Source organism: Hyla sarda, chromosome 10 (genome assembly GCF_029499605.1).
Source record: "Hyla sarda isolate aHylSar1 chromosome 10, aHylSar1.hap1, whole genome shotgun sequence".
Lineage (NCBI taxonomy): Eukaryota > Metazoa > Chordata > Amphibia > Anura > Hylidae > Hyla > Hyla sarda.
The window spans coordinates 69,381,515-69,394,145 of record NC_079198.1 but is presented as its reverse complement, the minus strand read 5'-3'; the positions used below and the strand labels follow the sequence as shown (position 1 = coordinate 69,394,145).

The 12,631-nt window shown below is 41.7% G+C and overlaps 2 protein-coding genes across 5 annotated transcripts in view; both read right to left on the bottom strand.

Moving 5' to 3' along the window:
* Positions 1 to 12,631, bottom strand: part of LOC130294334 (synaptotagmin-1-like) — a 302,141-nt gene that overhangs the window by 74,759 nt on the left and 214,751 nt on the right. For all 4 annotated transcript variants that reach the window (XM_056543965.1, XM_056543964.1, XM_056543966.1 and 1 more), the window contains exon 3: positions 670 to 851. In XM_056543965.1, the coding sequence (XP_056399940.1) occupies positions 670 to 851 (182 nt within the window). The remainder of the gene's footprint in view (positions 1 to 669; positions 852 to 12,631) is intronic.
* Positions 1 to 12,631, bottom strand: part of DNAAF3 (dynein axonemal assembly factor 3) — a 359,599-nt gene that overhangs the window by 198,592 nt on the left and 148,376 nt on the right. The gene's annotated exons all lie outside the window — the stretch shown is intronic.

The following is a 12,631-nucleotide window of genomic DNA, read 5'->3' as shown; positions in this document are numbered from 1 at the left end:
GATACTTTAGTAAGTTCATATGTTTTTTAGACAGATTTTAGCAGATTTCCATGGTGAACATTGAGTTTGAGAGGGAGAGAGATGGAAAGGATCATGATATGTTTTTCTCTAATAAGATATATTACAAAGTGTCTGATATTCTCTGGTTCTATTGAGTTATTCAAAGTTTGTTGAGAAGATGTCATACAGACTTGAACAGAATCAAGTCAGTGGTTTTACAGGTTTACGTAATTGTAATCCAATAAGCACTCCTATAAAAATGTATTCTGTTTCCCCTTGTTGTCCTATAAATGTAGTATACATGGCATGGTTTGATGCAGTGGAAATTTTTTGTTATGGTACAACCCCCTTCCCCCAAATTATCTGCAGGATAGGCCGATATCACCCTGTATAATAGGGCCAACAATTAGCCGACCAATGAGGAAACACATTGTCGTATCATTTTAACCTGTTAAAAAATCATTGTAGTGTAGTAGGGGACGTGCCACCCAGGACTGATGGCAGTAGAGGACCACACAAATGATCCAGCGATTGTTTGTGTCACCCACCTGTGCTTGTGCACAACATAGTTTGGACTTTGTAATGGGGATACAAATGAACACTTCATATATATATATATATAAACAATAATTCTATGCATAGTGATGACACAGTCGGTATAAGTCTTACCTTATCAATGTAGCTTTTTCCCAAGTCCTTCACCTCCTTCATGTTTATTTGGGCCTTGACCTTATCTTTGCCTTTCTTGCCTTTCTTCTTCTTGCCACAGCATTTCTTGCAGATGCAGAAACAACAGCAAAGTAGAAGTAGCCCAGCCACAATGAGAATAGTGGCCAGAGCCCATGGAGGAACTGGTATTAGAAGAAAATACAAAATAAAGCAATTGTTAATGAATTATAAACCAATGCAGATCATGTTCTTTAGATCAGTGGGGAGAAAAAGGTATTTTTTTCTGATATTGTAAAACTACATTTCCCAGGGTTCATTTCTAGCCAGCTCAGGAGGCATTATGATTCTAAGCTTAAAGGGGTACTTCACTGCCCCAGCGTTTGGAACATTTTGTTCCGAACGCTTGGAGCAGGCGGCGGGGGTCGTGACGTCACTGCCAAGCCCCTCGTGACATCATGTCACGCCCCCTCAATGCAAGTCTATGAGAGGGGGCGTGGCAGCTGCCACGCCCCCTCCCATAGACTTGCATTGAGGGGGCGTGGAGTGACGCCGCCTGCTCCAAGCATTCTAAACAAATGTTGAGTACTGTACAGAGATCACGGGGGTCTCAGCGGTGGGTCCCCCATGACCAGACATCTTATCCCCTATCCTTTGGATAGTGGATAAAATGTCTAGGGACGGAGTACCCCTTTAGTGTGGTTTTATCTCCGATGCAACTGCTACAGACACAGATATGGATACCACAGCTTGAAGCTTTCCTTTCTATCAGATGAAATGATGAACAATTATACTATGGTTTGCTTATGTTTTATTCAAGTCTGGGGCTTCTTTTTCAAACACTAGGCTTGCTAAGAATCATAATAATACCATTGGCAATATAAGGCAGTGATCAGGCTCAGGCTATGTTCACATGATGTTTACGGCTGATTTTCATACATATTTGAGGGCAAAAATACATTTTTATTTGTTTTGCAGTGAACTTGTCAGCAATCAGTTGTTCATGGATTGTATTGGGTCTCTATATTAAAGGGGTACTCCACCAAGAGAGGATAAGATGTCTGGTCATGGGGGTCCCACCGCTAGGGACCCCCACAATCTCCCTGCTGCAGCTGGTGTTCGTATAGAGTGTTGGGTGCAACGCCGGAGGCTCGTGACATCGCGGCCATGTGCCCTCAATGCAAGTCTATGGGAGGGGTCGTGATGACCGTCATGCTCTCTCCCATAGACTTGCATTGAGGGGGCATTGCTGTGACGTCATGAGCTGGGTGTGACCGTGATGAGCCTCCGCCCCGCATCGCCAGTTACTTCGCTCCATTCACCAGATGTCTGGGGTGCCGCAGCCGAGATCACGGGAGTTCCCAGCGGCGGGACCCCCGCGATCAGACATCTTATCCCCTATCCTTTAGGGTTCCCTTAGGGTCTTTTTTTGAAATCTGTCAGCTGCAATTTACTTTCCAAACCACTAAAAGTGTTAGATAGCTGTTAGGACAAGGAGACATATGGGCCCAGATTTATCAAAGTTTGTAGAGCTTATATTTGGCGCAACTTTGGCGCAACTCCGCTTATTTGCTTATCTTGACATCTTGCTCACGTAGTGAAAGTTTTTTCACTTTTCCCTTTCCAGTGCACCCTGATTTATCAACTGCGACTGTCGCAGATCTAGACGCATCTGATTAAAAAGCTCCAGGAATCTAAACCAGCTTGAACCTTGCTTATGTTTCTGCTTTTCTGACTACCTGATCACGGATCACACTGATTTACATCCCCACCTTGTCTCCCACCTGCCCACGCCGCACATCTCCCATCTGTCTGCTACCTGTTGCAAGACTACAACTCCCAGCATGCCCTTACAGTGAGGGCATGCTGGGAGTTGTAGTCTTGTAGCAGGTAGCGGGCGGGAGATGTGCGGCGCGGGCGGGTAGGAGACAAGGGGGGGGGGGATATAAATCAGTGTCCCCATCATTAAGTGATGTAGCGGGGATAGAATCAGATGGAGCCACTGCAGAGTGATGCCAGGCGTCATGGAGTTTTTGGAGTCTCTAATGTAATTTCTCATTTCCCGCTGGGTCCCATGATTGGCCGGGACCGAGCAGCCAATCACGGGACCTGGCAGGAAATTTGATCTAACAGTAAGGACTAAAACTCGGGCTCCATTATATGTTAAAAGGAGCCTGGGCTGGCATCACTCTGCAGCCGCCCAGGACTCCTGCAGATGGGTGGGGAGATGTGAAGGAGCCGTCCCTGCCATCCCTCAATGCTGCGGTACATGCTGGGGGATGGCTTCTGCACAGGCTGCGGGAGTCCCAGGCGGCTGCAGTGTTATGTCAGCCTGGGCTCCCTTTGCTAAGTTTACTGTCATTTCAAATTTTTTGCCGGGTTTCGTGTCACAGGACTCAGCGGGAAATATGAAATTAGAGTGATTTTCTGATCACCGTATGCCAGGGAGCGGAGTGCATTACCGCCCACTTCCCTGGCTTGCACGACTACAACTCCCAGCATGTCCTTACTGTAACGGCATGCTGGGAGTTGTGGTCATGCGACATGGGATTTTGTCTTGTTTTTTTTTCTCATTTCATTTTACTCATTTCTCATTTCTGTATCCTGTGGACTACTTTGGATTCGGTTGACTGTGTCGATGATCAGCATTTTTTTCTTTCTGTTCAATGTTAATAATATGGTTAATGAGGGCTGTTGGGGGAGTGTTTTTTTTGAATAAATTTTTTTAAACGTGTTGTGTTTTTTAAATGTATTTACTTGACAGGCTTAGTAGTGGAAGCTGTCTTATAGACGGAGTCCATTACTAAGCCCGGGCTTAGCATTAGCCACAAAAACAGCAAGCACTAACCCCCAATTATTACCCCGGTACCCACCACCACAGGGGTGCCGGGAAGAACCGGTACCAACAGGCCTGGAGCATAAAAAATAATGCTCCTGGGCCTAGGCGGTAACAGGCTGGCATTAATTAGGTTGGGGAGGGCCAGTAACAATGGTCCTCGCCCACCCTGGTAACATCAGGCTGTTGCTGCTTGGCTGGTATTTGGCTTAAAAAAAAATAGGGGGAACCCTATGCGTTTTTTTTTAAATATTACATTATTGATGAAAAAAAAAAAAAAGCATAAGGTTCCCCCCTATTTTTATTCTCAGCCAAATACCAACCAAGCAGCAACAGCCTGATGTTACCAGGGTGGGCAAGGACCATTGTTACTGGCCCTCCCCAGCCTAAATAACGCCAGCCTGTTACCGCCTAGGACCAGGAGCATTATTTTCGACCCACCGGGCCTGTTGGTACCGGTTCTTCCCGTCACTCCTGTGGCGGTGGATACCGAGGTAATAATTAGAGGTTAGTGCTAGTTGTTTTTGTGGCTAACACTAAGCCCAGCTTAGCAATGGACACCCTCTATTAGATGGCTTCCACTGCTAAGCCTGTAAAGTAAATAAAATAAAAAAACACAACACATATAAAAAAAATGTATTCCTGAAAAAAAAAACACTCCCCCAAAAGCCCTCGTTAACCATTTTACTAACATAAAAAAAAAAAACACTGGTCATCGTAATTCTCCGAATCTAAAGTAATCCACAGGATACATGGATCTGAAATGAGAAGTAAAAAAAAAGTGGTAAAAAAATTCAATAAACGTATATATATATATATATATATATATATATATATATAAAACACACATTTTTTTTAAAGCTGCAACTTGATGTCCTGAAGTCATTTAATGGTTTTTGCTTATGTGTGCTAAATAAATTGTATTCAAAAGTGATTTATTGGTTACTGCTTATGTAAGCCACATTGATCAACCCCCCTGTGATGGTATGATAAATGTGTCACACATAAGCAAAACTAAAGCAAAAAAAAAATGCCTACAGAACTCGCTTACCAAAGCAACGATGATAAATGTCCCTTATGGAACTTTTCATATATCTGTCTGTGCTTTCATAATGTAGAAACATGCTCTTATTCTCTGGTGCAATGATTCAGAGATGATTTCCCAAGCCCCAAGTGCTAAGTGCTAAGGTCTGGAACATCTTCTTACTCCCCCTTCTGTCCCTGCTTTACTAACAGTCTGTTAGAAGCCAGGCCCTGTTTTCAAAGCTCACACTTGTGCACAACCTGTTTACACAGTGCAGGAATGAGATTTAGTGGCTGAGCACTGTCAATCAAGCAAGAGAGCGGGGAGGTATTCCAGCCCATAGCTGTAAGAGATGTATCTGTTTGATTTCCCCTATTTGTTAGCAAAGCTTGTAGTTGCTGTGGCGATGCCCTGGCCTATCCTGTCTAGTGTTTCTTTGGCCAATGAGATGTCACATTTGACACCCTGCTGCTCTGGCTATTGAAGACTGCAGTATCCTCTAAGACACTGCCTGCGAAAGAGCTTGTTCTCAATCGGGCACTTCTGTTGTCCTCTTAGCTTTTTGATCCAACTGGCTGACTATCCTTTCTGTTTGTCTCTTTGTTAGTATTGTATCCTGCGCAATTTAACCTTTTGTGTCCTGACTTGTTTTGTTTTAAATTGTGAAGTCCCTTCACTTATTCAGAGTAGGGATCATCTTTGTGGAGTCACTGTTTAGGGCAACTAAGCAATAGGCAGGGACAAGGGTTCTGGGTGAGAACTAGCGTAAAGTGTATCACTGCCCATACGTGAAATTAGCACTTCAGAGGAACTCCACTTTGACTCTTTTCAGCAGATGAAAGCATTTTTTCTACTTTTTGTTTTAACAACAATCTAACAGTGTCAGCTATTTGGAAGATGAGTTGCGGTTGACATATTCCCTTAAATTTTTTTTTGTGTTGCTATGAAAGCTGGTAATGGCTGCAGAAGAGAGGGGCTAAAGATGTCTCAGCAGAAAACTCTGCAGTGGTCAGTACATAGCGCCAGGTTTTTTTTGGCAGGATAGAGAAGAAAAGGAAAGAGAAAGTGTCACGTGTGAGTCAGTGAATTTATTAAGGGGTTGTCATCTTCCCTGACATGTCTTTGTAATGTCAGTGTGCAGGGACCCAGCCTTTTAAGAAAGAAAAATAGCATTCAATTATAAATGTATTCTTTCTTATAGAGGGAAGAATAAGAAAGAAAACTAGCATTCAATTATAAATGTATTCTTTCTTATAGAGGGAAGAATAAGAAAGAAAACTAGCATTCAATTATAAATGTATTCTTTCTTATAGAGGGAAGAATGTGTAGGCTGGCAGGGGCAGGGACACACAAACAGTTCTGATCTGAAACCATGTCCTTGTAGCGGAATGTGACCCTCAGCACATGGACACACTTTTCTACTTTACAGCCGGCTCCCTCTCACTCCCTAACCCCTAATCTTAATCCTAACCCCAGTCCGAATCCTTACCCCTAATCCTAACCTTAACCCCTAATCCTAACCCTTAGGGGCTATTCACATGGCAGAATTTCCACCAGCAGAAATTCCAAAGTGTCAGCAGTGCGGAAACCCATAGAATTGTATCGGGCTTTCACTTCAGGCAGAATTCTGCCGCCAGTAATTCTGCCGTGTGAATAGCCCATAAGGGAAATTCCACCGTGTGAATAGACCCTTACCCCTAATCCTAACTTTAGTCCTAACCTTAACCCCTAAGGTTAAAAGCGTACCCATCAGCCCCCCCCCCCCCCCCTATTTATTTTTCTATATCACTCAGTACCTAATCCTGACCATGTAGATCTACAACTCTGTGTCTAGTACCTTTATTTATTTTTTTATTACACTTTTAATTTAACTCACTAGTCTGAATTCCTCTCAAAGGGAGGGGGCGTGGCCTCACTGTGCAGGTCTCCACCCCCTCCCTCAGTATGCTGTCTGCTCACATCTCCCCTAGCATTAGCAAAACTACAACTCCCAGCTTGTCCTCACTGACAGTAGTGGGACACAAGCTGACAGTGGGAGGATCAAGAAAGTGTGTCCATGACATAGGTGATGACGCATGGACACAGCAGGACTAGTATGTGTCCAAGCAGGCAAGGGGGGGGGAGGGCAGTTGTTTGACTGGCTTTTTCATTATGAAATACTGAAAGTTTTTTAATGAAAGCAATTGCAAAACCTATTGGTTTTGCATGCTTTACAACATATCAAAAGTTTTTGTATCTGACAGTGCCCATTTAACCCCTAATTCTAACCCTTACCCCAATCCTAACCCCTAATCCTAAACTTAACCCCTAATCCTAACCCGCTAACCCTAATCCAAACCCTTACCCCTTATCCTAACCCCTAACAGTGATCATCACTGAGAAGGGGTGAGAGTGCTGAGCTCAGGAGCTCAGGTAACATTTGGCTACGGGGTCACAGTTATTTTCACTTCACCTGCTGTATGATACATATATAGATTTACTAAGATTCCTGGCAGTTGCTTACATGAAATTTGGTTGTATCAAACAGTTGTGAATTATTAGAATGTGTAGAGTATCAACTTCTGAATGTAAACACTTCTGTTAGCATTTAATAACAGCAAGAAGAAGTTTAAAAAAAAAAAAGGAGTTAAAATGCAAAAAACATAAGCAACTTCATAGTTCAGTGTATCAAAACCTACATAAATCCTCAGGGAAAATTTTTTAAAGAAATTTTAGTTTTACAGGCGGACTACTCTGGCTTTCAGGCCCAAATAATCCATTCCTTATAGTCAGAAACTCTTATCCATAGTAGTAATCTTCTAAACATTAACACTTCTTAGTATAGACCAGTGTTTCCCAAGCAGGGTACCTCCAGCTGTTTCAAAACTACAATTCCCAGCATTCCAGGACAGCTGAAGGCTGTCCAGGAATACTGGGAGTTGTAGTTTTGCAACAGCTGGAGGCCCCCTGCATGGAAAACACTGGTCTAGACAGTACCTGCACTAAGACACACACCTGTACATTTTAGTGTGTAGAAATAAATGGGAATACGACCATTAACCAGCTATGAACTGCAGAAATGCCGCCGCTGTGTCTGCTTGGCTGCTTTGAAGTAAATGCGATTATTGGTTATTTTCACTTCGGGAAGCTGCCTTCATTTTTCTGCAGCCTGTGCCACCTCTACACATACATTTTAATGGATCAAGTGATATTTAGCACAAACAAGGCCAAAGCTCGTAATGGCTTGTTTAGTAGGACAGAGCCTTCTGAAAAGGTCAGTGCACAAATATCTTCTGCTCACTACCTTCCATGCTCTTTTGTGAAAGTCCTCACACTATGTGGATATATTTATCACAAATAAATATTACACTGGTTTTGTTTAGTAAATAAATAAAATATATAATTAAATAAATAAAAAAAAGCAATTACAATTTTTGAAACACTTTGTAGTAGATTTAATAGATTTAAAGAACAAAAAATATGAATATATATATATATATATATATATATATATATATATTCATATTTATTATATATATATATAGTAAAGGGATGAATGCACCAAATAAAATAATGGTGGTTTATTCCATGATGTAAAGACAATAGCTTCCTACTACATTTTTCAAGTAAGGCTACGGAAACATGGGCTTTACATCATGGAATGAACCACCATTTTTTATTTCATCAGCTTGGTGTGCTGCATTTATCCATTATACTATTGTGTTGGACATGGTTAATGCAGTCCTATACACGTATGCACCGATCTTCATTATTTTTAAAAAAAATTCAATTTTTCTCTTTTGGAAGTGCTGCTACTATTTATGTGTGTGTGTGTGTGTGTGTGTGTGTGTATATATATATATATATATATATATATATATATAGTCTGCTTCTATTTTTATTTAGAAAACAAGGATATAGTTTCATTTGGTGTTTCATTTTGATAGATGTTGCTTCTTTTCCTTCCAAAACATGGTAATGAAAGTCATTATGTATAATTTGGTAAAAACAGTGCTACAAGATCCTCGTGGGCGGGTGACATTTCATGTTCCACAGCACAGATGTTCCAGAGCAAGTGACGTGTGAGCCATTGACGTATCATTTTTTTGTTGAATGTTACCAATTAGATCAGGTGTGAGCAAAACATCCTGTTTTTACCAAAGTATAAGATATCCAGCTGGCATGTGGATATACCGTAACTATGATGTTATGGTCTGTCATCATTATGCTAAGGCTCTGTGTGACACATGTGCTGAGCAAACTACGAATGAGGAGTTCATCGTTCCAGAGTTATGGCTACTTTAAAATTGTATATTTTATTCTTTTAGTCATTTTATTCTAGGTCCTCATCTGTGAACCTGTAAGTAGAATCTGTCTAGCAGAAAATATTTAATGAGGTCCTTAGAATAGGCCATCAATATTTGATAGGTAGGATACCAACACCCAGCACCCCCACCAATCAGCTGTTCTTCAGGGCTGCCGCGGTAGGGTCTACACTGTAGACAGGACCAGAAGCAGGTCCCTCTGTTCTTTGCGTAGTAGTCATGCCTACAACCAATAACACCGCTAAGTGTCACTGACAGTGACAGGGATACCGCAAAAAAAAAAAAAAAAAAAGATATATATATATATACCCTACATGCAATAGTAAATTAGTGCCCAAGAATTCTTAACAAGAATGCCTTTTCTGAGGATGGGCCATCAATATGTGGAATTGGGAAGGCCAATAAGGTTCTTCCACATTGACTAATAGTCTTTTAAACCCACTAGCCATCTCTCCCTAAAAAGCTCTAATGGAAATTATAATGTCTTTTTAGTTTGTGTTTTTTAATTTTATCTATAACTACTTTTATTTCCTTTCGATTTACCTTTTTTTTTTTATTTTTTTTTTCATTTTCTTCTTTTCTATTTTTCTTTTTCTTCTCTCTTTACTTAAAATGGAATATGTTCAGCAAGGCTGTTATACTGATCATGTAGATAAGCTAACTTGCCATGTGTAGAATGGTAAGCTTAATCTATTTTCTATCGACTTACTTAATTAGGTATAAAAAAAAAATATATAGCATGTATTGTATATTGAAGCATAGTGACAATGCTACTCATTGTTATTGTGATGTCATAACTTTGCTATATATACATGACACTGATATGTTTTAATTTCCATTTTTGTCTTTATACCTTAGCTCTATTTTCCTTTGTTATAATTTTGTAAAATTGTAAAAACTACAAATAAACAGTTTTATAAAAAAAAAGAAATTAAAATGTCCTTTAAGACTTATTCAAAGAGGTGACCGAGGTGTACAGGAATTACTTTGGTGCTGAACACATAGAACAAGTTGGACCACGAGAGTAAAAACCAGGTCTGTTTGTTGTGTGAAGATACAAAGCGTTTCGCTGCACACACCTGATAAAGCTGCACATGCCCCATAAAGCTGCGCATGTCCAGCAAAACACGTGGTATCTTTTCACAATAAACCGACCTGGTTTTTACTCTCGTGGTCCGGCTTGTTCTACGCGTCCAGCGCCGAAGTAATTCCTGTACACCTCCAGTCACCTCTTTGAATATATCTACTCCAGGAAGGCTGCGGATTACTTACTATTTCCACACGCTCTCCATTGTTGTGTGTGAGTTCACACAACCTGCTTTGGTGAGCGGCTGTTGGTTCCCTTCCCCCAACCCTGCCAGCTTGAGATCCTACACACGGAATGCCTTCTGCTATTTCTCTTTAAGCCTTACGGAATACTGTGTTGTTCTGCACAAAAAGATGGCCAAAATATTTAAGGTTTATAAATGTACAGGAGTTTATGAGGTGTTTTTACTTTCTTACTTTCCACAAATCAGCTCAATATGTTTTACAAAAAAATGTGGGAGCTATCAATATGAAGCAAGGAAAGTCTATAAAACAGAATTCCATATTGCCATGTCCCTTATGTCCATTATGCACTCTGTACTTCAGGTTTGGTCACAACAGTCTCTAGTGAGCCCAATTCTTAAAGGGGTACTACCGTGCTGACAACTTATCCCCTATCCAAAAGATAGGGGATAAGTTGCCGTATCGCGCGGGGTCCCGCCGCTGAGGACCCCCGCGATCTCGCACGCAGCACTCCGCTCTCATCAGGCCCCGGAGCGAACATCGCTCTGGGTCTGATGACTGCCGATCACGGGGCCGGAGTATCGTGATGTCACTGCTCTGCCCCCATGTGACATCAGGCTCCGCCCCTCAATGGAAGTCTATGGCAGGGGACGAGACAGTTGTCTCGCCCCCTGCCATAGACTTGCATTGAGGGGCGGAGCATGACGTCACATGGGGCGCAGCTGTGACGTCACGATCACCGGCCCCCGTGATCGGCAGTCATCAGACCCGGAGCGATGTACGCCCTGGGCCTGATGAGAGCGGAGTGCTGCGTGCGAGATCGCGGGGGTCCCCAGCGGCGGGACCCCGCGCGATAAGGCAACTTATCCCCTATCCTTTAGATAGGGGATAAGTTGCCAGCACGGTAGTACCCCTTTAAGCAAACCCCATATGTAAAAATACAAATTACATAAAGACTGATCTGTCTGTGTGTCTGTCTACCCATCCATCTTTGTGCAACCTCACCTCTATCTTTTCTTCTTTATAGGACCATTGCTGAGGAGTTTATATTTATCTTAGCTATAGTATATAGACATAATGATATAGTAAACAAAGCATAATTTTCGAGGGAGCACAAATTCTACATGAAAAGCAGCAATCTAGATACATGTAATAAATGAAACACAGAATGATGGAAATAAAGGCTATTCTAGAGACAGGATGGGATGGTATGAACACTTACCTTTCCTGGCATGACCTTAAATTAGAGGATGAAAGCAAATAAAAAAGAAATGGAAAATGCATAAATGAACTATAAATAAAGGAATGAAACTATGCAATGGAATGAAACAAAACAGAACTACAGGGTGGGCCATTTATATGGATACACCTTAATAAAATGGGAATGGTTGGTGATATTAACTTCCTGATTGTGGCACATTAGTATATGTGAGGGGGGAAACTTTTCAAGATGGGTGGTGACCATGGCGGCCATTTTGAAGTTGGCCATTTTGAATCCAACTTTTGTTTTTTCAATAGGAAGAGGGTCATGTGACATCAAACTTACCGGGAATTTCACAAGAAAAACAATGATGTGCTTGGTTTTAACGTAACTTTATTCTTTCATGAGTAATTTACAAGTTTCTGACCACTTATAAAATGTGTTCAATGTGCTGCCCATTGTGTTGGATTGTCAATGCAACCCTCTTCTCCCACTCTTCACACACTGATAGCAACACCGCAGGAGAAATGTTAGCACAGGCTTCCAGTATCCGTAGTTTCAGGTGCTGCAGAATGGGCAAAACAAAAATTGGAACAGGACCCTCAGTTTATGCAGAACATTTTGTTCAGTGATGAGGAAACTTTTATGTGAATGGCGAAGTTAACAAACAAAACCATCGCTATTGGTCAGATACTAACCCACATTGGATAGATCCCTTCAAGACTGTTGGAACACAAAAATTGATGGTATGGTGTGGTATATGGGGTACAAAGATAGTGGGGCCATTCTTCATCAATGGAAACCTCAAGGCCACTGGATATGCCAAATTGCTACATGATGATGTGTTTCCCTCTTTATGCACTGAAGCTGGCACGTTCCCTGAGTTTTTCCAGCAAGATGGTGACCACCACATTATGTGTGTCATGTCCGAGCATTCCTAGATGAACAGTTTCCTGGAAAGTGGATTGGTCATTGTGGGCCAGTTGAATGGCCCCCAAGGTCTCCCGATCTGACCCCCTTAGACTTTTATCTTTGGGGTCATCTGAAGGCAATTGTCTATGCTGTGAAGATACGAGATGTGCAGCACCTGAAACTACGGATACTGGAAGCCTGTGCTAGCATTTCTCCTGCGGTGTTGCTATCAGTGTGTGAAGAGTGGGAGAAGAGGGTTGCATTGACAATCCAACACAATGGGCAGCACATTGAACCCATTTTATAAGTGGTCAGAAACTTGTAAATAACTCATGAAAGAATAAAGTTATGTTAAAACCAAGCTCATCATTGTTTTTCTTGTGAAATTCCCAATAAGTTTGATGTGTCACATGACCCTC